This window comes from Pinus tabuliformis, chromosome 5_1, assembly GCF_031772625.1.
Source record: "Pinus tabuliformis cultivar Carrire ecotype Pingquan chromosome 5_1, CPIR1, whole genome shotgun sequence".
In the NCBI taxonomy this organism is placed as follows: domain Eukaryota; kingdom Viridiplantae; phylum Streptophyta; class Pinopsida; order Pinales; family Pinaceae; genus Pinus; species Pinus tabuliformis.
The window spans coordinates 379775872-379803719 of record NC_142305.1 but is presented as its reverse complement, the minus strand read 5'-3'; the positions used below and the strand labels follow the sequence as shown (position 1 = coordinate 379803719).

Below are 27848 nucleotides of genomic sequence, written 5' to 3'. Positions count from 1 at the left end.
AAATATTTGAAGGTCACATATTTGATCCACACTCACTTTAATGTTGATTGCATCTCATGTATTAAAGTGTCATTTTGTAGCTCCAACCATTTCCAATATTAATTAATGTTTATGGTAGGCATGTGCAACATGGCTTGGAGTAGTTGAATACAACAATCACAACCAGGGATTCATGACACAATGGAATCTTCCTCTAGGTGTCATGCCCATGGAAATAAAGTGTCATTTCATAGCTCCACTCCACTCCAATAATAACTTATATATATGGTAAGCATGTGCAACATGGTTTGGAGTAATTGATTACATCAATCACAACCACAGATTCATGACACAATGGTAGCTTCCTCATGTGTCATGTCCTTGAAAAATTGGAAGAAAATAAACTTTCCTGATAATTGTCCCATCACATATTACCCTAACATCCTTTGAATATAGGCCTTTTCAATCATAAGGGGTATTTCCTAATCTACTTATTACCTTAGGCTAAGGAAAACAATTTATATTAATGTAGAAATGATGGGAACATTCTACTTGGGAGGAACTATATGTATGCCATGAATGCAATTGTATCATAATTTTTCTTCATCATGCAACATTGCAAAGGAAATGTGGTTACCATCAACCATATTAAAATTTATAATCCTAGTAGTCAAACCAATCTAAATATTGTTATTCTCTTTGAGGATGGTGTTAGCTTGGTCCCTTCCTTTTTGCTTGTTTTCTAGAGGATTTTCAAGGACTTATTATTGCAAGGGGATTTCTATGCTTTCTGTCCATATGCATATTATGTGGCTAATTCAAATCCCATTCTCAAAGTCTCTACCACCACCAAGAGAAATACTTTAGCCTTAGGAAAGTGGCTTGTAAATTGTCTACTCACACAAAGTGCTAGGAATCAACTTCCCTTCTCTTTTATTCAATTTCATCTCATGATACCTATCTATTTATGTTTGTTCTTCCCCAACAATGAAGAGTTCCTTAAGGCCTTCACTACCTTTGTATTGGAAGAAATTATTGTTGAACCCTTAGGCTCAATCCTCATTGGTGATTTTGATGGCTTCCAAGCCTCTTTACTTGTTCAAAATTATTTGGAAGAGGAAAATTTGGTCCCATTTTTGATAGCCAATATTATTGATTTTTCATATCTTAGGAAATTGTTGTCAAATATCGAAACACTTCCATGGATTTAATAGATCATAATAGATTTAATAATGATTTTTAGTTGTTGTTTCATGGGTGTGGGACCTTGGAATGGATTTCTTGGTATTTTTTTGATCATTTCCTTTGCCTTAGTGTTGTTGGGAAAAGTATCCAATACGGAATGACCCTATCCCACTCTAAGGGTGATAGTACCTCAGCAACAACTGAATACAAAGCTATTCAAGATTACCTCTTTATGAGATGTAAGAGAGAGGAGGAAGAGATCCACTAACCGTTATCTTCCGCTAATGATTGATCCAATCTTTCCTCTTTGCTGCTTGCTCCCAGCTCCTTGCTCTTTCACTGGCCCAGCTACACAAAGATCTTGCAAAAGCACAAGAAAGGGAAACTACAAGAAGCATACATCCATAACTGATTCAAGGATTAGAATAAATCAAATATACAAGCATCAATTCGCCATAGAGACACATGCATATAGAAGAACCTCAAATGCTTTATTAATGGAAGAAGTAAAGTTCTGAGAGTGTTACAACCACAAGAGGCCCAATCCAGCAACACCTCCCAGCAGAAAGAAATCTCCTCTTCACCTCCTTCAAAGCAATCACCCAATAGTTCTATACACAAACCAACAACACTTCCTTACATTCACAAGATTCCAGCCTCCTTAGACCTCATGAGAGAGCTCTATATATAGGAGATTTGGAGAAAGGATGAGTCAGCTTGAGTTTGGCATGAAGCTGACTAGTGTCCTCTCCCACTTTAGTTATACTTCAGTTCTTGAGTCCACTTGGAGTTTCTTGCTTCCACTTGGAGATCTAGATCCTCTTACTCATCACAAGGCGAATTCCCTGATCCAAGTGTCATTTTGGAAGCTTCCTGGGCATTTGACACCTTGCAGAATGACTGTGCCACTTGGCCAATCTCGCCCAGCGCAGGTAGCCTTCATTGCTTTTGACATTCAGCGCAGGTACAGAGTGGAGCAGTTGACATTCAGCGCAGATGCTCAGTGGAGCAGCTGACATGATCCAGAAATAGCTTGTTTTTGAGTGTTTTCAGGTGGAGAACTGATTTTCAGTGCTGTGGTTTGCTGACCTTGTTCCTCTAGGGGTAGGAACAACATGTTTAGGGACTTTGGATCCCTTAGATTATTGACATTTCATGCTTCATGCTGTAAGGCACAAAAATGTCTATAACACTTAGTTGACTGGATAAGTTATGATTCTAAAATGTTATATAGGATTATGATTGTCCTTTGTAGAGTTGAATAAATTACCCTTTAATGTCAAAGCTATATTAGGATTCCATCCATTAGAAGTTGGCTCTTGGCCTTCCCTTTATTTAACACCTTATTGTGCTTCTAATCACTTAGGATCCTTCCTAGATGGGTCACCCTATATTAGTTCCTCTTTGTCAAATGTTGTCCAACCTAAGAATTTTCTGTAGGAACAAGAACTCTTGTAGCTTGAGATTTCATTTTAAGATTCATTCCCTACAATTATCTATTTTTAACCTTTCCCATTGGGGCTTCAAACCTTTTATTTATAATTTGTAATTGCACATTGTTTATTGTTGCTCACTTCCATATGATTCTTATTGTTTTTTTTCCATTGTCGTAATTAAGTCATTCAAAACATTTCCATTAGAGGGAATGTGAAGCATATGCTTGGGTATTGATTTATTGCTTTGCATCTTTTTCATTGCTTGGTTTTGACTAGACATTCCCTTGTATGCTTGGGAAATCATTTTTTGGGCAACATAAGAACCCACCTCCCATCCTAATTCCTTCATTATATGGTAATATGGAAGGGGTATGTGTGTATAACAAAAAAGTGTACGTGATTACTTTGGACAATGGTTGGTGTCACCCTTCATAGAATCATTTGCACTAAGTCACCCATTTGTGTCCTTTGACTTGATCATTATGGTCAATGAGTTTTGTTAGCACCGAATACCTATCTAAACCATGTTTTCTTCCAAAATTCATTTTCTTGTGTGTACATTTTGATATTGGTTGATCCACTCCACATAATTTCCTTTTAAAATAGTTATTTCCATGTAAAACTATGTCTTTATTCAATATCAAGGGAAGTTTTGCATCCTCCTTCTAGCCCTTCATCTCAACAATCAATCTTGGAAGATTCTGAAAAATTATTGCACTACAAATTATTCAATTTCTTATTCTTGTAATTCTAATTTATATTACTTCTTTCACTTGCTTAATATTTTAAAATTCAAATTTCTAATAATAATTATATCTAATATCCCAGTTTAATGTTGGGGAATGAATATCATCCAACTCTTCAATAAATTGTTGAAACTTACACATCATCCATTAAAACTTTATTTTATACTTACACCATAGTCTTATCAAAAGTTGAAGGTGAACTTGTCGAGAATTCTTTAGTAAGTAAAATTTCTATGAAATCAACTTAATGGATCAAATTCCTATAAAATTATGCTTTCTATACTCTTAACTTAGAAGGATTCTTGATACATTCCTGATAACTTACTTATGATGTGTCCTTGGAATTATTTATATTGACATGGTGAAAGTTAATTGAAGACACATGCATTGGAGTCCATGTTGATGTTGAGTGAAAATGACATACAAGTCAGTCAACTTACTTGATATAGAGATATTTGACATGGATTTATTAAAGTTCTAAGCTTGATTAATAATGGTAGTGAAGAACTTAAGAAAATAGATCGAGATCTTAAGGAGTAAACTTTAGTAAACACAAATAAAAATAATGTTAAACAACACACAGAAATAATGGACAACAGATTAAGATAAGCGTTAGATCCATTTATTCACAAATGATGTAAATTTATAATATATTCTAATGACCCTTGGTTTACATATCCTAAGTGGTCTCTTGGACTCCATTTACTGTTCACATGCCACACCAACCCTTAGCGGATTAGGTGTCCAACATTCCCCCCCTTAATCTGAAGGGGTATATACGAGTCCGAGAAGAGAGCTATAACACAAAAATGCAACAATGCATGATATTAATTGGCTGAATGTGTGATTCAAGAGTTGGGGAAATGATGGCAAGAGCAAAAAAGTTTGTTAAGTGTGTAGGCAAAGCTCCTCTGCCCTGCGATCTGGGCACCTTGGGAGATCATGGGACAGGGAATATATCTCCACGCAGTAGATCTGAAGGAAGATACCCAGATCATGCCAAACAGAAGTATCTTCGACAACACCATGATATTTGGAAAGGGATGAATGCTCCCCTATGGAATCAAATGCTTTCCCTCAGATCGGGCCATTTCCTATTAGATCTATGCCCCCAGAAATTAGATCGGCACTCATAATGGCCAGATCTAAACGTACATGCTCGATTTGGCTTCTATATTTTGAGATCTACTGCCCGCGAGATAAAATGAAAAGGAGATTTGATCAAGAAGTCTGATAGAAGTTATTTATAAAGCTCGAGACACTTAGACACAGATCTCTGTCTTATTAAGGTCAATTGGCTCTCTATGGGGACAGATATATCTCCATTAGTGGGGATAAGCTTCAGTACCCCAGATCTGGAGCATATTGTTATAGATGGGCCGTTGGATTGGACTGATCTTGCCATATCAAAGACCCTCTCAACGGATCCAGACTAGAGGTGGATAGTTTTGTGTAACACTCTTTGATTTTGTGATATTCCCCAGCATGGAGAATGGGGTGATAATGTGGAGATCTGTGGTAACAAAGTAACGGAGTGTTATGAAACCAGCTCAAAAAAAGATAGAAAAGATAGACCAACGTCTTAGAAATAAGCCTCTTCGGGGGGGCAACCTCCTTTACATTACACAAATGAACAATTCTTGGATGATACAAATGACAAGACCTCCTTTCTATATATAGGAGTCTAAGGGGTCATAATATAATCAGAGCCGACATAACAATAATAATGTAAGGGCACAACAATAACAATAGTGGGCTTCTATGGGGCACAATAATAACAATATGGGTACTACATGGGCACAACAATATAATAAGGGGGTTGCACTAATAATAATAAGGGGTTACACTAGTAGTATAGGGACCTAACATGCCCCTCTCCTTCAAAAAGTGTTGTCCTCAACGCTTGAGTAGTTCTGGATGCTTCTGTATAAAATTATCATCCTTCCATGTGGAATCTTCAGTGGGTAAGTTCTTCCACTTGATGAGATACTCTGAAATTGATCGATTTCGTAGCTGTCGACTTCTCGTTCTGTGAATGCTTCAGGTTCCAATATGATTTTTCCTTCCTTGTCAAGTTCTGGCAATATTGTTGGAACTGGGATCTTCGACAACTTTTGAATGAGTTCCCACCCTGCTTCGCCATTCTTCCATTCATCCCTTGCTTTGTTTATCAAATTTGGTTGGATAATTATACCAACCTCTACCATTTCTGCAACCATTAGTTCAATTTCACTCCTTTGGGCATATGGATATCTATAAGGCCTGATGTTTGGAGGAACACTTCCTGGAATCAAATGAATAGCATGATCATGATCACGAATACGTGGGAGACCTTCGGGAGTCTCAAATACCTTGGAATGATTGTCCAAGACTTTTTGGAGATCTGGAGAAATAGATGATTTTGATGTGGGAACCATTAGTGAACATAATTGTGCAATTACACCTCGTTTTTATTTCTTTAGAAGCTTTGTCATTCCGTTAGAGCTGATTATATTTCCTGGTTTCCCTGTGATACCCCTTAATTCAACTTCCTTTCCTTTCGAAAAAATTGCATGAAAATTTCTTGAAAATTAAAAGTTATTGTACCCAAGGATTGTAGCCATTGGACTCCTAGTAGAACATCAACACCACCCATTGGAATCTAAAAAATTGGGCTATTCAATACATATTCTCCCATGGATAGCTTGATATTATGGCACTTTCCAGAGAAATTTATGGTTCCTCCACTTACAACTGTTACTTGACACTCTGGTGCTGGATATAGGAAGCAATTCAATTCCTTGGCTATCTTACAATGAATAAAATTATGGGTACTACCCGAATCAATCAACACTATTACCTTTTTCTTCTTGATATGTCCTTCTATCTTGATAGTTTGAGAAGTGGTAAGTTCTTCCAATGCATTACAAGATATGGTCAGATTCATTTCTTGATGCTCGATGTGATCTTTCACTTCTTGAACATTTTTCTTCTTGATATGTCTTTCTATCTTGATAGTTTGAGGAGAGGTAATTCCGGCCAATACATTACAAGATATGGTCGGATTCATTTCTTCTTTCTCGATGTGATCTTTCACTTCTTGAACATTTTTCTTCTTGATTTGTCCTTCTATATTGAGAGTTTGAGGAGTAGTAATTCTTGCCAATGCTTTACAAGATATGGTTGGATTCATTTCCTCTTTCTCTAGGGTTGGTTCCTGGTGTATATCCTATTCTTTTGATGTTTCTTGATCCTTTTCTTCCTCCTCTTCACAATCAATGTAAAATAATTTCTTATCAGCACACTTATGACCTTTAATGTATTTGTTATCACAATTGTAACAAAGCCCTTTTGATTTTTTTACTTCCAATTGTTGTGGTGTTAACCTTGTAGGTTGTGGAAGGCTAGGAGAAACAACACTTCCATCTTTATAGTAGTGAGGGGTAGAATTCCTTGTTTCCATAATTTTGCTTTCCACTTTTCTTGCCAACTTGAATGTCTTCTCCAATGAATCAGGTTCCCAAAGACGAACCTCATGTTGAATGTTATCCTTTAAAGTCCCTATGGAGACATCCTCTGCTTCTTTGGAATATAATTTGCCTTTATATTCAATTTTTGAAATTCCTCAATGTGCTCTTCCATTGAACACTTTTGTTTGATATTTATCAATTGGCTAAAGAAGGTGTTTCTCTTTGTATCCTCATAATGTGCTATCATTTCCTCTGTGAAAATTGACCACATAACAAATGGTTTACGAGAACAAAGACCTTTATACCATAAAAATTGATCTGGTTCTAAATATGAAGATGCAATACGTAATGAGGATCCATTAGGGAGCTTTCTTGTGATGAGGTTTCTATAGAGCATTTCAACTATGCAAAATCTGTGTTTTTCTTATAATATAAAACATTTTAATTTACAAAAAAAAGGCTAAAGATCCCCCATGGGATTTGAAACCCAATGGAAGGAATAACATTGCATTGTGCCAACCACTTGGTCATCCCATTAGGAGACTTCCTTTTATCCTTTTTAATAATTAATAAATTCAATATTTGGTGCGGTTCTTATTGGTTGGAATATATTCTATTCCTTAATTCTTTCTTTATTGTGATGTATCTCGACCTTGATCTTTCTCTTTATCGGTAACAACAACAACCAGACCAATTGCTTGGGTTCAGGTTTCTCAAGGAAAACATAGGTTCAATTGTGCTAATATCACAACTATCCAGAGATTCTTCCTTTGCTCATAAAATCAACAACTTTATTTTTATATCTATATTTTTTAATTTTATTGGTGTCTCTTATTAGCATGAGTAGGTGAGTCTCATAGTTTTTATTTTTATTTATTTTTTTAATACTTTTTTGTTTTTTTTAACTACACCAAATTTAGGTTGAGGTCAACCCCAATGTTGGATGGAAAAATGCTCTGCCCACCTATGAAGCCCGCCTATTAAATGTTGTCTCCAAGATTGTGTAAGAATTAGTCACCATAAGACAATTTTTATCTACCACAAGTGGCTCCCACCCTCAACCACTCCACATGACATTTGAACCAATACCGTACTAAGGACTAAACTTCACTCAAACTAATTGATCTACACCTTATGTATATAAACAAGTTACATGTTCACCTTATTAATGGAATGGAATAGGAGATATAAAAATGAGCATTAGTAAGTTATCAAACGAAAATTTCATCACTAGTGTTTTTCTATTCAAAATTATGTATGGAATAAATCTCAGTGTTTCGAGTTAATATGAAGAGGAGATATAGTGTCGAGGATTTTTAGTGCATATATATATAAGCTTAAATGATTATCTCAATTGTTTAAACTTTTTGGTAAGGTATGTTGTAGATGGAGAGGTTATAAGTTCATATATGGTCGAATCTCTTGGGGTTACTAATGGTTAGTATGTTTGATGGTTGAGCTATCCTCCATCCATCAAAGACATAATCATCTAAGTCCAACCTATTTTGAACGAAATTAACATATAAGCAAGTCAACCTTTTCGACATAAAGATAGAATTGATGTGAATTCACTAATGCATATGCTAAAGACCTATTGATAATGGTGTTACCATATGAATTGTACATTATGATGACAACCCTAATCCACAAGGAACACCTCTATGAAGGTCATCATTGTCATCTCAACAACCCATTCTATGCGCTTTAGGTTGACTCTCCTAAATTTTTCCATCTGTGTCCTTGCACTTGATTATTATAGTCGTTCATTTTTATTAATGACAAAGATTTATCGAAACCATGCTTTGTTCTAAAACACACACTATATTGTGTCTATATTTTGATCTTGGTTGATTCACTTCACAAAAGTTCTTTTTAAAAGTGGTTAAGTCAACTTGTGTCTTATTCCATGTTAAGGGAAGTATTGCATTCCATTTTCTTAATCTTTCATGTCAACAATCAAGCTTGAAAAACTTTATAGATGAACTACATATTGCTCTATTTCCTATTTTTAAAACTTTCAAGTCAACAATCAAACTTAAAAAAATTGTTTATAGATGAACTACATATTACTCTATTTCTTATTTTTAAGAATCTATTTTATGTTACTTCTTTATTGCTAACTTGATATTCTAAAATTAAATTTTCCAATAATTAATATCCCTAATACCTTGATCTAATGGTGGGGAATGAGTATTATCCACTTCCCTAAGAAATTGCTGGATGTAATACACACCATCCTCAAAAACTTTATGTTATACTTAAAACAAGTCTTCTCAAAAGTTATAGGTGAACTTGTGAGGAATTTTTTTTAGAGACTCAATTTTCTATATAATCAACTTAATAGATATAATCCCTACAAAATGATCCTTTCTGTACTTTTAACTTAAAAGGATTTTTAAAAATGTGCTTTTGAGAGCGATCGCTGAGCTCTAGAGCGCTGCCATGAAACCATAGCTGCGCCTCAGTGCCTCTACGCCCTTGCTACTCTGCAGCTCGTGGCTTTGGGCCCTTTGCCCTCCTTTTTTGCGTTCTTTTTTTTAGTTCCTGCGGTTCAAAGCGCTTGTCTACTACTGGGAGGGACGAGTAAGCCAGGCTCACCCTCATGGAGGTCCCGAGCTCGCCCTAGGCAGGCCCGCCTTCATCTGCCAAAGCCTTCTCTCGGCTCTTGGCCGGCTTGCCGCAGAAGAAAAAGAGTGAAGCAGCCAAGTTTTTCAAGAGGCTGGAAGACATTCCTGAAATCTCCCTGCCACTAGAGACCCCGATTCAAGTCGCCCTCTCCTTGGCTGAGCGGGCTCTCATTGGCCAGTTCACCAGTCTATGGCCTTCTCCTAAGACCACTGAGACCTGGGTTAACAAGAACTGGGCTCCTCTGATCAAGAGCAACATCACCTCTTACTTCTTAGGATGAGGGTTTTTCCTCTTTGAATTGACCTCAAAGGATGACAAGGACCTGATCTTTCAAAATGGCCCCTATTTCAAGGGCCCCTAAGGCCTATACCTCAACAGATGGATGCCAGATTTCAACCCTGCAGTCGATGTTCCCACGGCTGTCCCTGTATGGGTCAGACTCCCTAATCTCCCAGTTCATTGCTGGAACTAGGACTCGTTGAAACACATCGGAAACGCCCTTGGGAAATTCATAGATAGGGCAAACAACAAAGATCAATATGACTGTGCCCGTATCTACGTAGAAGTAGACCTAGAGGTGGGTCTCCCGGAAGCCATCAAAATCAAATTAGGAAACTGGACCCATTTGCAGAAGCTGGATTATGAGCAGTTGCCTTTCAAATGCCGAAAATGTCATGTCTACGACCACTTCGCCAGAGGATGCCCAACCAATGTGGAACCAAATAAGGGTAAAGAAGAAGGTTGGAACCAGGTCAAGTGCGCCACGAAAATCCAAAAGCAGGTTGGTCCAAACGGAAGAGGACCTCAGGTCCCTCCTCAGCAATCCCCTCCCAGAATGGATCAAGAAAATAAATTCACTCCTCTAAGCTTGCAAATAGAGGAATCTCAAGAACTAGACAATCAAAAATCAACCCCTCCCTCTAAAGGTACCCCCCCTTCTCCCAAGGGGGCAAGCCTTGCTGAGAGTTCCAAAGGAAACAATGTTGAAGTAGAGGAAGATGAGCATGAATCAGATTGCTCGGAGGAAGAAGGGGAAATAGGAGAATCCTAAGCTTCGATAAGGAGATCCACAAGAGGCCGCAAATTAGATCGGCAAAAAAGAGAACAAAAACTTTCAAGGATAAGCTTCAAGGCAGCCAGCCAACCCTTGAGAAGTTACTAGCATCAAAAGCAAAGATGGTGAGAAACCAGCCCCAAGGCTCCAATGGAGCCAACCAGAAATACAAATGATGAAGATAGTCTCCTGGAACTGTAGAGGTATGGGGAGAAAAATAAAAGAAGAAGCCATCAGAAATTTAATAATAATAGAAACTCTTGACATACTTCTCATCCAGGAGACCAAACTGGAAGACTCTGTCTTCCTTCAAGCAAGTAACAAACTCTGGAACAAATGTGAGGCGAAAGCAGTCTCAGCCCGAGGGGCTTCCGGAGGGTTGGGCACTCTTTGGAACACTAGTAAATTCACAGTCATTTTTGAGACCCTCAATACTCACTGGCTGCTCTTAAAATTGCAGCACTTAGATTCAAAAGAGATTATCAGTCTCTTCAACGTGTACATCCCCGTGAATGCTGTGGAAAAAAAGGCCTGCTGGGACTCCATAAGAACCCAAGCAGATCTCGTTAATCTTGAGAATACCATCATAGCAGGAGATCTTAACCTCACTCTCTTATCAACAGACAAGAGAGGAGGCAACATTGTTCGAGATCCGGCAAGGGAATGGGTAGAGGACCTTATGCAGGACTGGGACCTGCTGGACATCAAGCCAATCTCTGGTAAGTACACTTGGACTAATAAAAGAATTGGCCCTGGCCACATTGCTGCCAGATTGGATAGATTCTTACTTCAAAGCTCTTTTCTTCTGCTTGGATTAGAGGCTAGAGTTCATATCCTCCCATGCAGCACTTCGGATCATAAACCCATCAAGCTGGAACTGGTGTTTCAGCTTGACCTAGGTCCAATTCCCTTCAGATTTAGCCTGCTCTGGGCTAAGGAATCGGACTTCATGCAATTAGTTAAGGGCATCTAGATGCAGCCGGTCAAAGGCTCCCCCTTTTTTGTCTGGGAGGAGAAGCTCAGAAGAGTGAAAAGGGCTTTAAAAAGCTGGGCCAAAACTCTGCCCAATCCAACAAATGAAAGAAAAAATCTCCAACGCATTCTGGAAAATCATCATCTCCAAGCTGAAACAGTTGATATAACTAAAGAGATTCTAGACAAAGAAGCCCAGCTCCAGCAAAACTATCACAAGGCTTGTCTAGCAGAAGAAGAGTACTGGAGACTTAAGTCACGCAGCCTTTGGCTTAAAGCAGGGGACAAGAACTCTTCCTTCTTCCATAAACAAGCTCAGGCAAGGAAATGTACCAATTCCATTTCCGAAATCAAAGATGGCACTATTACTCACAAAGACAATGCAAGCATAAAAAATGTTGCCTCCCTTCACTTTAAAAGCCTGTATAGTGAAGATATAAATCTGGACCAAATCTCTGATATGATTGACGTGGTTCCCTCCTTGATTACTGTTGAAATGAATCACCTTCTTGAAGCTAAAGTCTCCAAGAATGAAGTCAAGGATGCCCTCTTCGCCATGGACCCAGACAAAGCCCCTAGGCCAGATGGTTTTACAGCCAGATTCCTCCAATCTTGCTGGCCAATTGTGGAAAAATATCTATACAAAATGGTTATTAAGTCCCAAGGTTTCCAAAAAATCGGAGGCAGCACGAACTCTGCTTTTCTTGCTCTCATCCCCAAAGAGAAAGGAGACAACACCTTCAACAGGTTTCGACCGATTTCGCTATGTAATATTGGTTACAAACTAATTACTGTCATCGCTAATAGACTTAAGCTCATCCTCCCCAAAGTCATTTCGGAAAGCCAAGGAGGATTCATTCAAGGGAGACAGATAGTGGACAATTTCATTCTGGTCTAAGAGGCAATCCACTCAAGTCTGAGTCGCAAGGAAAAAGGTATGGTTGTCCAGCTTGATTTAGCAAATGCTTTTGATAGAGTCAAGCATAGGTTTCTACTGAAAGTCTTACACAAATTTGGATTTGGGGAGAAATTTATAAATTGGATTCAGGCCTGCATTTCGGAGCCTTGGATTGCTCCATTAGTAAACAACAGAGCTGTTGACTTTTTCAAAGCCACGAGAGGGCTTAGGCAGGGGTGCCCTCTCTCACCCCTTCTATTCGTTCTTCAAGCCTCCGTCCTCAGCTTCTATTTAGACAAAAAAATGATGGACCAAGAAATTGTTGGGCTTTGTATAGCAAGAGGTGTTAAAAACATTAATCATGCTCTCTTTGCGGATGACACCTTGTTATTGGGAGTTGCCTCTGTGCTTATAGCCTCCAGATTTAAAGGAGTCCTGGACAAGTTTTGTATGATTTCGGGAAGCAGTCTAAACAATGGCAAATGCCATATCTATTGCTGGAACACCACTTCCAGCATGCTCAATTCCATTTCCAGAACCTTTGGTTTCGTAGCCTCCTCAAATTGGACTTCCTTCAAGTATCTAGGCCTTCCTGTATTTCTTAAAAGAGCCTTCAGCGAAGATTGGCTCCCCCAACTAGAGAAATTCAAGAACAAGTTGCTTGCCTGGGGCTTTTCTTGGCTCAACATTGCTGGTAAGTCTATCCTTATTAAATCAGTCCTTAATAGCCTTCCCTTATTTCAGTTTTCTGTTCTTCTTGCTCCCTCTGGCATTCTCAAAAAAATGGAGGAGATCATTCAAATTTTTTTTTGGAAGGGAGGCAAACAAAATGAGAAAAATATTCCGTTAGTCAGCTGGGATTCCATCTCCAAACCGCTCTTGGAAGGAGGCTTGAATTTCAAAAATCTTGGATATCAAAATATCGCTATGGGAGCTAAGCTCATCTGGAGAATTATTGCTCCTAACCCTGGCTGGGCACATCTAGCTCTTTGGAAAAAATACTTTAAGGGCAAGCGCTCCTGCTGTCTAGACCATCCTCTGCCGCTCTTGAATACACCCTTCCAGAAGCTTTGTTCCAAAGCCTATCCACTTATAAATACTCATGCCTACTGGGTCCCCGGCAATGGAAAAAGGATCAACCTTTGGACAGACAAAATTATGAACATTGAGCCGCTCGGAGACTATCGCTCTCTTCAAGCGTTGCGCAGTTGGATGAACGATTCTGGAATGCGTTCCTTGTGGGATATCTTAGTCTGGCAAGATTCACGCTGGGTTGGTTGGAAACTTGAAATGCCCCCAGATTTGTCTATGGAACGCGAGGAACTGCTCTCCAAGCTTCATGGATTGGCTCCAACGCGGATGCGAAGCAGGGATTCAAGAGGTTGGGGTGTGCAGGCTGGTGGTTATTCTGTTGCTCAAGGATACGCCAAGTTGTGTGAGCGCCCCCATGTGGCCACGAATCCAGAGCCATGGAAAGGGATATGGCATTATCCCTCACTGCCAAAAATCGATTTTTTCAATTGGCTGTTATGCCATTCCAAAATCTTGACAGATGATAATCTTTAGAAGCATGGCTTCCATGGCCCTTCAAGGTGCAGACTTTGCAAGGTAAATCAGGAAAGAGTTTCTCATTTGATGCTTGAATGTTCCTTTACATTGCAGATTTGGACCACACTGCTGGAAACTTTGAGTTCCAGCTCTGAGTTGCCTTCCTCCACTGCTGATTTTTTTGCCAAATGGCTGCAAAGGTACCTTGGCCCTCCTCCAAAAAACAAAATTATTAGAGTTTCTTGGTTTATTCTCCCTAAAATTACGTACTGGCGGATCTGGGTTGGATGAAACAAAAGGATTTTCAGAAACTGCGAGTAGGATTTCAAGTTAGTGGTAGTTAAAATTAAATGCCAGTTAAAATAGTGCATGAGAGACCACAAGGATGATTTAAATCTCACCCAACAAGATAAAAATGGGGGATCTTCTCTCGATCCTCAGTTCCAAAATTTGGCAAAGTGTATCTCCCTCCCAAAAGTTTGGCAAATAAGGGCTACAACAAAAGAGTTCTAGGGATGGATTGCAAACCATCAAAGGCACTCTCTATTTTTTGATGGGGCTGCAAAGGATAATCCTGGAAGAGCTGGTGCTGAAGGAGTTATATTGAATCCAACTGGTTTTAGGATTCACAGTTAAGACTGGGGTTTGGGCATCGCTTCCAGCATTCAAGCTGAGGCTTTGGCTCTTTTTCAAGGAATCAAGATTTTGAAAGTGCTGAACATCAGGGAAGCTAATGTTATTGGAGACTCTCAGGTTATTATTAACACTATGGTGACTCATTCTAAGCCAATGGACCTAAGGCTAGCAAGGCTAATCCACAGAATTTCAGACCTTGGAGATTATTTCCAGAATTTTAATTTCTATCATGTGTTGAGAGCTAATAATAAGGAGGTGGACACTAAAGCTAACAAAGCAGCCCTTCTTATGGCTGGTGCCCTGCTTAGAGGCGGACAAGAAATATGGGAACCAATTCTTTAATTTAGAAAATTGTCATGTTTTATTGCCTTCTGTTAAATCAGTGTGTTTGTATCCAAAAGCTTGGGAAAATTTCTGAAATTGACCGCATAGTAGCAGCGAAGAAGAGATGTGAGCTAAACATAACTGTCACGATCGTGCAAGGCTGTTCGGCACTTCTAGATTTAGACTCACCTTTTGCAATCCGCTTTTTGGCATTAAGGCCAAGTTTCTAATATATCCGCTACCCGTTTCTGTAAAAAAAAAAAAACTTAAAAGGATTTTTAATGCCCCTATTAAATCACTTATGACATGACATCAGAACCCATCTATTTGATATGGTGAAATTTAGTTGAAGGCACAATCATCCAAGTCCGTGTCGATTGAGCAAAGTTGACATATAAGCAAGTCAACCTACTTGACATAGAGAGATATTTGATGTGAATTTATTGATGCTTTAAGGTCTATTAATAGTGGTTGTGATTCTGTGAAGAACCTAAGAAGATCAATTTCTTGGGGAGTGTGCCCTGGCAAACGAAAATTTTGATGGTGATTTTTAGATTGAGAAATGTATTAGATCTTAATTTATGAAAATTGATATAGGTTATTTTCGAAAATGTACTGCATTGCTTTTGTTGGTTGTTTGAAATATACATTTTCAAAATAGCTTAGTTTAGTATGTTTGTTGGTTGTTTGAAATATACATTTTCAAAACAGCCTAGTCTAAACAAGGTGACAATTTCACGAAGTATGATTTTTATGAAATTGAGTGAAAATGTTTCGAAATCTAGGTTACAACGGTTAAGTTTAAAAATTTTAAGTGCTTTATAGATTTTTGAGAGTGAATCCATTTCCATTTTCAAAAAATGATTGAAAAACTCATCATCAAGAGAAAGATGGCAAATAAAATCAACAATAAATACTTATAGTAGAGACACAATGGTAAACTGCTAACAATCACTAAGATAAATAATAAAATAGTACATTATAGTGAGACTAAAAAATAGTTAAAATAAACAATTTATCATTTAATAAATTAAAAATTTTATTAATAAAATGGTACGTTATAGCTGATCTAAAAAATAATTAAAATAAACAATTTATTATTTAATAAATTAAAAATTTTATTAATAAAATGGTATGTTATAGCCGATCTAAAAAATAATTAAAATAAACAATTTATTATTTAATAAATTAAAAAATTTATTAATAAAATAATATGTTATAGCCAATCTAAAAAATAATTAAAATAAACAATTTATTATTTAATAAATTAAAAATCTTTATATTTAATTATGTATGGATTATTTTTATTTAAGAAACCTCTAGAAACCATTACAATCAATATTATCATCTTATTAATATAGAGTTTATTTGAAATAGACTAAAATAACACAGAAGAGAATCAAAAAGTACTATGAAAACCTATATCCAAATATATATTAACACTCTTATAAATATTATAAATATTATTAAGCTATATTATTCTTAAAATATTATAAATGAAATTAAAAATAGAGGATTCCAAAATTCTAAATAAATGATAATATATATAAAGAAAGTTAAAGGAATGGTAACATAATAGAGGGGAAAAAATAGGAAGAAAATAATAATAATAATAATAATAAATCCAAAGAAGGAAACTAAGGAGGGGAGAAAACCAAAAGAAGGATTCAAGGACACACCATTGATCTTGGACACTGTAGGACTAGCTCCTTTGGTTGAACATGCTGAAAAGACAAAACACCATAGTTGTTTAAAGGATTCCAAGGTCCTTGTTAGAGTGATCCTTTCCATCATCGTAAAGTAAGGGAAGAGAAGGCACAAAAAAGACACCATATCTGTTTAAAGGATTCCAAGGTCCTTGCTAGAGTGACTATTTCCATCATCGTAAATTAAGTGAAGCCATAAAAAAGATCTAATATGAAGATGGATGGAAAATCAACAGTTGGTGGGTCCTTTCCCTTTATTCCTAGGCTCCTGCTTTTTGGTTTTCTCCACTCCTTAATTTCCTTAATATTAATTTTTAAAATTTTAATAAAACAAATTTATAAATAATTAATAATGAATGGAAACCCTAGGTATGGCGGTGCCTGTCCAGGGCTTTCCTATCTTGGTCTTCATTCTTCCGGGACGAGTCCTCATGAGTTCGGTTGCGTCGGGGTTCCTAATTTTTTTAATGTAAAAAATAACTAGCATTTGCACCACATGTTGCAAAGGAAACGCCGTAAGGCAATGATATAAAAAACAACAACATAGAAGAAAGAAGTCAAAATTTTATGCAATTTTGTTTCTTTACCGGTGTTTATTTTTCATCATCAACAAATGGCTAGATCATCTATTCATATTACCAAGAACCTTCGCGTTTCAGGGCGTTGCCACAATGCCACAAAGCTCATTCTGATGATCATCGGGAAGCGAATTGTTGTGGGAGATGCAAATTGTTTCCATTGTTTCTCGAATGGACTTTGTTCTTGCACTGATTATTGTAATGCTAATTGCAAATCGTCTCATAAAAAATAGTGTGACTGCAAGCATAAGCAATTACTTGCCTTTTGTGACAAGCATATGTTTGATAGAGAAAAATGCAAAAATGCAAAAGCAGAGGGGATTAGTAAAATATTTGATGTCTAATCTAGGGTGCATACATAGCATCAGTGTAATCTAGGGTGCATACATAGCAAAAACATACCTGGATAGTTAGTGACATTTTCATAAGACAGATTGAATTTCTACCTGATTCATTTCTTCATATCGGCCATAATTTTACAAAAAATGTCGAATAGGGGTTACATTGAGTATAGTATTGCTAGAAATTTGCATAATGCAGTGTTGTTGGGTGGTATGCCAATGGTGACACGTCATGTGATCATATTTCATTGATATAGATGGTATTTCGAGCATAATTATTTAAGGTTATGTGTAGAAGATTTCAAGAGAAGATATGCATGGCAGGTTCTAACTGCCCTAACATAATTCACCCAAAAGATACAAAATTTATCTGAAAAACTGAATTATCTTGGACAATGTGATTGTTACATGAGAAGGCGTGCATTGGGCTTAAGATTGTAAAATATCTCATAACCTTTTCCAATATACTATAAATCAAGGCCAAGGAACACTACTGTAGGGAATGAAACATGCGTAGAAGCTAGGACATTCATAACATAGTAAGAAGAGCATTCCCTATGGGGTTCTCTAGGTCAAACCCATTTCTAATTAAATGGCCATGCACCTCGTTTCCTTGCTGCGGAGCTTCTAGGCCAGCACACGCACCAAGTACACTGGAAAAGGTAACATGATCCGCCTCTATAGCTGTCCATTGCATCCAGCCATAAAGCCTTAATGCCTCGTGACAATACCCATTTTTAGTATATCCAACAATCATAGTATTCCATGACACCACATCCCGTTCAGGCATTTTGTCAAACACTGTCCATGCATCCGCTACATATCAATATTGACTTGTTCGACTTACTCAGAACTAGTCACTGAAGCTGATCATATAGTGCAAGAACCCATCCCTTACTACTCTTAACATAATATTAGCTGTTACTCCTCTGAAGAGGGCATGGATGCCCTCTTGGCGCACAATCTGTTGAAAAGCATGGACGGTGTTGCTATAACTTGTTTCTAGAAAAACAGCTTGACAAAAAATTTTATGTGAGATCCATCATAGTTGCTAGAAGTAACATCACAAGCTCAGAACATGAGCAAGAATGTAGAAATAAAATTGAATCTATAACCAGGCATCTCTTTAACACAACCCATTCATATTTATGTTATCTAATGAAATTAGATTCTTATTTGCCTCTTCTTTTTCCATGTAGAAAAACATGTTAATGATCCAGAATCGACACTAATCGAACATGAGAAAATTATTTTCACCTTAGAAGCACTCACAGAAGCAACGGATAATTTTCATGAAAACATGAAGCTTGGAGAGGGAGGCTTTGGCCCTGTATACAAGGTATTTACCTACCCACTATTGTTTGCAAGTTTAACGCTATCACTTTACATCATCTTCCACATAGAGGAACAGGAACAAGGATTTTTAGGGATGTCTTTCTCAGAGGGAACGCCTTACGGCGTAAATATAAGAAATTCAAATTTGACGAAAAAAAATCTGTATACAAATTTTGACTTGTGTTATTTCAATTGTTTTTTTTGGATTTTACAAGGGTTTGGTATTTTGGAAAATTTTAGAAATGTGTAATTTTAATAAAAAGTTTGAGTATTTGTGATTTTTTGTGATTTCAATAAATTTTTATGAGATTTTTTTTTTAATCTCAAAAAACAACTCTTTAAATTAGTTAGATAATAAAATTATAATAAATTTACCAGTTAGAATCAAGATCCTCTCAAAAAAATAAAAGTTCTTTAAAGCAAAATCACTAAATTTTTGATGCAGGAGCATCAAGACCTTTTTCTCCATTTGTAAATATGGGGTGTGATAATATTAATTTGTAAATATGGGGTGTGATGATTTTTAATATTTTATTAATTAATTTGAATTAAATAGGAGAAGGTGAGGATTTATGTAAATATCTTTTTATTAATAAAAGGATATGAGGAAATTTAATAAATTGAAGGATTTTAGGGATAAAAACCTATCCTTTAGGGATGTTGAGAAATTTAGGGGTTTGTTGAGGATTTTAAGAGATTGAGCATTTAATTAAATGATTTTTTTAAATTGTATAAATAGGAGGGCTTTTTGTGAGAAAAAGACATTAGAGATTGTGAGAGAGGTTGATTGAGAACAGGCTTGATCAGCAAAGCTTTAAGCCTTCAACAGTTTGTAAAAGGGCCATGGATTTGCATATCTGGCCATGAATGTACAGCTCTTGTGAATATTTGTTTTATGTGAATATAAGTATGATTTGCATGGACATGATTGTGAAATTTGTGTTTATACAATGTTGAAATCAATGTGTGCTGATGGATTCTAATTTTAATGCGCAACTGTGGTTTATATGCTCATATGTTGATCGATTGCTTGAACGAATAGATGCTGACGGGTCTCAACAGTTAAATTAGGTGAATGTACACAGTTATTATTCCGTGAAGATCTGCGCCCTTAACGGAAAAGAGACTAATGGTTGATGGCGTAACTGGTGCTTTGATTCTTATTTTGTGGTGGCGCTTGTAGTTTCATTAAGTAGCGGCGGACATCAAATTCTAATTCTGTGTATGCACGGTTAATTGCTGAGGATGTGTGTTGTGCCTGCGCTCTGAGTGGTATATTCACTGGCACACTGTATGGAGGGCGTATATATCTATAGCCATCAGCGTTGAATCATAGCCTTGGGGTGAATATATTTATTAATCGGAATAAGTTCCGTGTTGGTAATATATCTATGCGAATCGGGAGGTTATAATTGTTATCCTCTGCATTAACAACGACATTCGAGTCCATAGTTGAATCATCGCCGAGCCAGTGTGTGGTAATTGGTGTGATAACATACAGCGCGTGGCGTAAGGGAAATATATTCTCTGCGTATTTCATGTTTAAATTCCTTTTGAATATTCGTATACTTGCGGTTAGATTTTATGATTGCAGAGGCGTATGTCCATCATAATATGCGTTGACCGAAATTGTGTGCGGGAATAGAAGTGTATATATGCATTATAGATGGTAAGCAATACCTGTGTTCCGATGCCCATATTTTGTTTAACGTAAAGGCAATATAAATATACCTTGAGCTTTTGTTTATAAGCCAGATCTTAACCGGCGCGGTACCAAAGAATTCTTATGGATGTAGTAAGTGGGTATGCGCATGACATATTGTATGTTTCTGTTAAGAATTGGAGAAGAATGCCGTAGGTTATAAAGTATGGGTTCCATGGCGCTGCGAGTTAACAATTATGGGTTTTATAGCTGGTATGACAAACAAGCTCGGTTTGTTGTGTAATCATGAGATTACAAGCCATGAATCAAGCTTTATATGCATGACTAGAGAACGATCCTGGTAGTTGGATCCTGGGAGCGGCCTGGGTTTCATCAATTTTTTTCTCTGTTGTATCGCATCACTGCATGGACAATAATTTAGCTCGAACAATACCATGCTCTCAAATGATTTCAATTTTTCTGAAGTGTTTCATTTACAAATCTTTCAAACTTGGCACCGAGAAATGGCATCGTGTACTTACCAGCTGGTAAATGGCTTTGGGAAAAAGCTTGTGGTGGCGGCCATGGATCTTCATGAGAGGCAAGCTGTTAGTGAAGTGGAAGTGGGCCAAAACTTTGCGGTCTGGCAAGGGTTTCAGCAGCAATTCCTCGGTGAATTCTTCCTCTGTGTGTATGCACCGTACTGAAGTGCACTGAAAGATGGCTGCTATTGTCTTGAAACCCCCATCGCTGCTAACTTTAAACTGCATTCTCTGTAATTTGTAACGTTTTGTTCACCGATTACAAGAATCTGTAACGTTTTTTTTTATCCTAATTATTTATCGAACGGTATGCAATTATCGATCGAACGGTCTGTAACTTTTCAATCGTCTAACATAGGATCGAATGGTTCAGAGAAGTACAAGGTGGCAATTAAGGAAGTTGATCTCAGAGGGAACGCCTTAAGGCGTAAAAATAGAATGGATACACATGCCCATCAATTATAGTTGTCTCTTTGACCTCCATATAGACGAGCACAAATGTAATAAGCCAGATAACACAAAAAATAAATCGCAACAAAGCAAAATAATGTGACACGCTATACCTTCAAATTTATTGGAAGACCCTCATTGTCTTTGTTTCCTTGGTGGACCCTGCTTGTAACTGCCGGAATGTAGTGTCCAGCATATGACTCTCCGGTGATAAAGAAGTCATTCTTTGCATACTCTGGGTGTTTTTCAAAAAATGCCTAGCAGATATCGGTAAAACTTATTAAAGTCAGAAGTCTGCATTCGTTGACAAGCAACTACAAGTTTGTACAAAACTCATTAAAGTATCTGCATTGATATCGGTAAAACTTATTAAAGTCAGAAGTCTGCATTCGTTGACAAGCAACTACAAGTTTGTACAAAACTCATTAAAGTATCTGCATTCGTTGACAAACAACTACAAGTTTTTTTTACTTACAAACTGAAATTTTTGAACTTGTACATGGGCCATCCACAAAATGGTTAAACAGCTAATTGGGAAAAAACCATTTTCCAACTCTACACTAAGTACTTATCAAATACATCATTTGTGGAAGAAATGAAACATACCTGTAAAAAGTCATACATATCATTACTAACACCCTTCTCATCGTAACGGAGGTCACGTACATCAGTGCTGTAACTAAATCCGGTTCCAGTAGGTTGATCCACAAAAATGATATTTGATGCCTGCCAAGTCACCAACATATTATATTCAAGATCTTGAGTCTTCACAACACAAAATGATCCTTTTCAAGTTATACGAAAGGGTACATAAATTGAAAATAGTTATAACAAATAATTTATACACGTACATCAGTGCTGTAACTAAATCCAGTTCCAGTAGGTTGATCCACAAAAATGATATTTGATGCCTGCCAAGTCACCAACATATTATATTCAAGATCTTGAGTCTTCACAACACAAAATGATCCTTTTCAAGTTATAGGAAAGGGTACATAAATTGAAAATAGTTATAACAAATAATTTATACAAAATAACATAGAAACACGGTGATCATACAAAACAGTTCAGACTTTAGGTGAACCACTACATTCATCATCAATGAGTGATAATAGGACAGAAATCCAGATATTATACAATTCAGAAAAGTACATATCTATGATGCGGTTTAACAAAATATCTAAAAAGCATGGTGCACAATATGTCATTCCCAGGCCAGTATCATTTGAGCCATTCACAGCACAATCCCATTCTGCAGGACCAGATACATCAACCTTGACCTCACTATATTAGGTTTTTAAAGCATGAGAAATGTGACTTCTTCCCTCCTTCGGGATAATTAAAAAGCCAACCGTGCTTAGTTACAAAACTTCTGCATTCAAAATTTCAAACAAATTTAGCCATTGATTTTGAAGTAAGTTTTCTGCACCTAATTTTCCCCTGGTTATATATTATAAATTTATCATAGGTAGCATTGCTTTTTGGCTGCAATCTTCATTTATAATCCGCGTGTTTCCATTGAAACTCCCCACAATAACATGCATTACAAGAATCTTATATCAAGCAATCAAGAGACTTAGACCCAATACGGAAGTCGAAAGTGTCTCTCTTTGGAACCATGACACATTCTGCCAATGTCTTATCCTTCAATCTTCATATATAATCCGCATGTTTCCATTGAAACTCTCAACAATGAAATGCATTACAAGAATCTTATAATAGCAAGCATCAAGAGACTTAGGCCCAATACCCTACTCAAAAGTGTCTCTGTTTGGTACCGTGACACATTTTGTCAGTGTCTTATATTAAGGTCATTCATTAGGAACCCCGAGATGGTTATTAGACGCACAATATCTGCATCAGTATGCAGGAGAATTTCCCATGCACAATCGCGGTATATATTATTCAGCAACATTTGTCAGCCTTCATCATAAAATATGAATATATCCTACAAAGTTACAAACATAATAGCATAATACCTTGAAACACACATGTCTAGAATCTACAGTAACCAGATTTCTAAAACGTCAAACACCGCATTTTCAAATGCAAATTTTCAAATTTAATAGAATAGTGAACCATACTCATAATAGTCCATTTTCAAGAAGGCAAAAACTAAAACTTGATGAATCACATAATCAATATGGAGAGATTGAAAGCCATGACTAATTCGATCACTGGTAAGTTGGTAACTGCTTGGGCAAATTGCAAGTAAATACTGTCATAAGTTCTATGGTGTTCTAAATGGCAGTTTCTCTATCAAACCAGCCTTTGAGTCCATTCACATTCATGACATTAATAGTAGCAAAAATCAGTGGGTTGGCTAAGAAGTGTTTTTCAATTTTTCTCTTTTCCCATTAACATGATTATTTCTTTGACCATAGATTTCACAGATTGTAAATTAAATAAAATCTAAAATAGTCTCTTGAATGCTTGCCCTAGGCATTCTCAATGAATTAAATTGTGGTTTCCTCTGCTAAGACTATCCGTTGAGACTTCAAATTTCAAATATATGACAAATTTCTAAAGTTTTCCTCTATCATGATTACCTAGTGCAAATATAACACAGTACCCCATAAGCAAAAAAATCAAACAATGCAGAAATGCCATACTCTTTTTAACCACTAATCAAAGCATTATTTTAAGACAAATTTCAAATACATCAAAATACGTTCTACTCATTAACCTGTAAGAAACCATGATTGGCAGATAAAATACTCAAGTGGATCCAATCTTATATTCAGGAATAGGGCTGAAAATGGAATCGATCTTGTGCACAAAAACGTTTAAAACTTGTAATACTATCTCAAACATTAAAAAAATAACAAAAAACACTTGAAACTAACACAAAAGACAGAATACCTTGTCCCATCCATACTCATTCCAGACCAGAGTTAAATTTTCTGTAATCTTGAAAGGCCCATTTTCATAGAAGACAGCCAATTCACTGCTACAACCAGGGCCTCCAGTCATCCAAAGAACAACAGGGTCATCCGCTTTGCTTCCCCGTGACTCGAAGAAGAAGTAGAACATCCTAGACATAACAAATGTGTCAGTGTAACCATTTGTCACAAACCTGTTGCTAGTTCACTCAATTAATACCTTCTAATGCCTTCTGCTTTAGGAAAGAAAAGGATATAAATACTTAAATTCAATTAACAGTAAATACTTCCCTACCTCGAGCTCTCTCTCACCCACACATTGAAATGCATTTTCTCATTGCAAAGAGCGTTTTTCACATTTTTCTACTTTTCTGACTACAGGATAGAGGATTATTCTTTAGATGCACTCTACATGATCGTTTCCATTCTAGCAATGTTATTTCTAAACTATAGGTAGTGAGGAAAGATGTAGGAATAAAAACATGCATCCCTTGTCACTGATATCTTGAAAAGTTGTCACTGATATCTTGAAAAGTTCATGCATCGAAAACCATAAATAAAGGGGCAAGCTCACATAGCCTATTCAATAAAAAAGGATGGTATCCAGGATGAAATAAACAGCCACAACTGGGTAAGAATTAAGCGGGTCAGTTTACTCACGGTATGAAGCCTCACATGTATAATGTATCTACTTGCCTAGATAAGTTGCATAACTTGCATAACGTAAAGCTATAAGGGGCAAGCTCACGTCAGCTATTCAATATTAAAATAGATTTGCACAGAATCAAATGAACAACCACAACTGGGTAAGCAAGATAAAAAATCAGAACGATAAAAATTCTCTTCTCATGAGAAATTTTGGAAATAGGGATAACATACCTCTACAATGGCTTTTTCGTGGAGAGAATCATCTTAAAAGCAATTAGCTTTAGACATTATCCCTATCTCCATTGAGGTTGAGGTTGCAAGCAGCTGATATATATAAATACTTAGGCCGTGTTGATGCAAAAGCACATAGACATTTAGCATCACTTTGTGAGAGAAAAGGTTGCTTGAGAAGACGTTTACCTTCATTTTTGTACTTCATAAAGCATGCATGTCGGCAGACAGTTTTACTACAGCACTTCTTTGGTTTAAGTTTCAGTCTCATGAATAGGATACCCATGATTATATTAATATTCAGGAATTATCAAAATAAAATATCAATAAAACTCAGAAGCACAATCAGAAAAATATATCAATGAAACTCAAAGCACAATCAGAAAAATAATATGTTGCAGAAGAGAAATCCTTAAACAGCATGCAGAATCCCGATGATTGCCAGATTGGTGCCCGGAAATAAGGCAGAACCAAGGAGTAATAATCAAAAGTCTGTATGGTGTATGATGTTTTCCTGTAAGAGTGCCAAGGCTACTCCTGAAAAGCTATAATAAAATGGGTAAAAGTTAATTCCCAATAAACGCATTCTTGTTCAGTGGATAGGAGCGTATATTTGACACCAACGTGGACATGAACTTGGCATTAATTAGGATAAGTAGAATGGAAATGTTAATTGTGTTTTGAGCCAGAGCAGTCTTGGGATAAGCAGATTGGAAATCTTGGAAATGTTAATTGTGTTTGAGCCAGAGCACTCTTGGAACGAATGGCCTTACAGAAAATCCTGATTACCCAGTGAAACCATGGATCTAATGATATGCTACGCGACTCATACTCTGGTTTCAACCAGCAATCAATACCGTGAAACTGAACGTCACTCAATGCACCCCTTTTTTTATCCCATTTCAGCACATCAAGTTGGGAATATTTGATAAACATATTATAAAAGGTAGAGTCGAATTGAACAGATTTAAATTGAAGAGAATATTTAAAGAAACAAAAAGAAAAGAACACTCGCATAATCCCAGCTAAGCAACGACCTAAAGGGATCTATCAGACACATAATGAAGCTAATAATTATTTTGTTCATTATCTAACGTCCATCAACGCCGTTACAGAACACCAGACCTTTGCGCCTTTCGAATTCGATTAAACCCAAGATTTTCCCCAAATTTTATCCAATAAACAAAGTTTACATTAATGGTATTTTAAACTACCAAAACATTATAGTTCTAAAGATGGATAGTTAGGTGACCAGGTTTGGTCCCTACGAGTTTTGTCTTATATCCAGAAGACGACTTTATAGACTTCAGAGCAGAGCTGCTCCAAACAAATTTCTTCGATTAAAAAAAAAACTACGAAACCATTATATCGATTAATTATTTAATCGTTTTCCTCACAGACCCAATCTAAATAAATGCCTCTATATAGTTTCTCAAAAATCTTCCTAACACTTACTTCGCAGCGTGCGAGTGTTCGAGGCGAAAATATCCGACATGATGACCGAGTTCTTCTAGGCTGGCGTTCTTTTCCGAGTCCCCATTAATATCCAAATTGAGACTCCTTTCAACCAAACGAGGGCCGACGTCGTATTCCTCTTCCGGTTCTGCGATTCCCGGAGTCAAATTCAGCTCTTCAATCAGCGGTTCGGCCTGAGCTTGAGGGAACCTGGCGGTAAAAATCCATGAAAATTAAGACTTACCATCCCACAAACGATCGATTAATGTCTGAGTATGCTGCTGTGTGTAATTTATTCCACCAGGCTCTGTTAAGCCATCGAAACTGGGGACATCTGAAACTTGCACTGCAATATCCGCACAAACACCATAAAGCAGAGGACAATAACAAAATTAAACAGGGAAAAATAACATTTTCAAATTTAGACCTAAAACCTACAGGAAAAATTAAAATAACAAAAATAAATCCTTACATGCTCTGACTGCCATGTCTGGTTTAGGGCAAGAATCAAGATCCTCTCAAAAAAATAAAAGTTCTTTAAAGCAAAATCACTAAATTTTTTTCTCTGTTGTATCGCATCACTGCATGGACAATAATTTAGCTCGAACAATACCATGCTCGCAAATGATTTCAATTTTTCTGAAGTGTTTCATTTACAAATCTTTCAAACTTGGCACCCAGAAATGGCATCGTGTACTTACCAGCTGGTAAATGGCTTTGGGAAAAAGCTTGTGGTGACGGCCATGGATCTTCGGGAGAGGCAAGCTGTTAGTGAAGTGGAAGTGGGCCAAAACTTTGCGGTCTGGCAGGGGTTTCAGCAGCAATTCCTCGGTGAATTCTTCCTCTGTGTGTATGCACCGGACTGAAGTGCACTGAAAGATGGCTGCTATTGTCTTGAAACCCCCATCGCTGCTAACTTTAAACTGCATTCTCTGTAATTTGTAACGTTTTGTTCACCGATTACAAGAATCTGTAACGTTTTTTTTATCATAATTATTTATCGAACGGTATGCAATTATCGATCGAACGGTCTGTAACTTTTCAATCGTCTAACATAGGATCGGATCGAATGGTTCAGAAAAGTACACCGTGGCAATTAAGGAAGTTGATCTCAGAGGGAACGCCTTACGGCGTAATTAATAATATATTTTTTTATCATATAGAAATTGATCTGCGTGTCAAT

At 36.9% G+C, this 27848-nt stretch overlaps 1 protein-coding gene across 3 annotated transcripts; it reads right to left on the bottom strand.

Moving 5' to 3' along the window:
• Positions 1 to 20505: 20505 nt before the first annotated feature.
• LOC149165031 (serine carboxypeptidase 3-like) lies at positions 20506 to 27634 on the bottom strand. 3 transcript variants are annotated; one of them, XM_089431072.1, is made up of 6 exons: positions 27367 to 27503; positions 26910 to 27011; positions 26666 to 26813; positions 24312 to 24483; positions 22056 to 22175; positions 20506 to 21706 (listed from the first exon to the last, which is right to left on the bottom strand). In XM_089431072.1, the coding sequence occupies exons 4-6, from the start codon at positions 24480 to 24482 to the stop codon at positions 21557 to 21559; spliced, it is 441 nt and encodes a 146-aa protein (XP_089287198.1). In that variant the 5' UTR covers position 24483; positions 26666 to 26813; positions 26910 to 27011; positions 27367 to 27503; the 3' UTR covers positions 20506 to 21556. The 3 variants fall into 3 exon arrangements, with proteins under 3 accessions (XP_089287198.1, XP_089287197.1, XP_089287196.1); XM_089431071.1 differs by having other exon boundaries at positions 26666 to 27011; XM_089431070.1 differs by lacking the exons at positions 24312 to 24483; positions 26666 to 26813; positions 26910 to 27011 and having other exon boundaries at positions 27367 to 27634.
• Between the last annotated feature and the right edge of the window lie 214 nt (positions 27635 to 27848).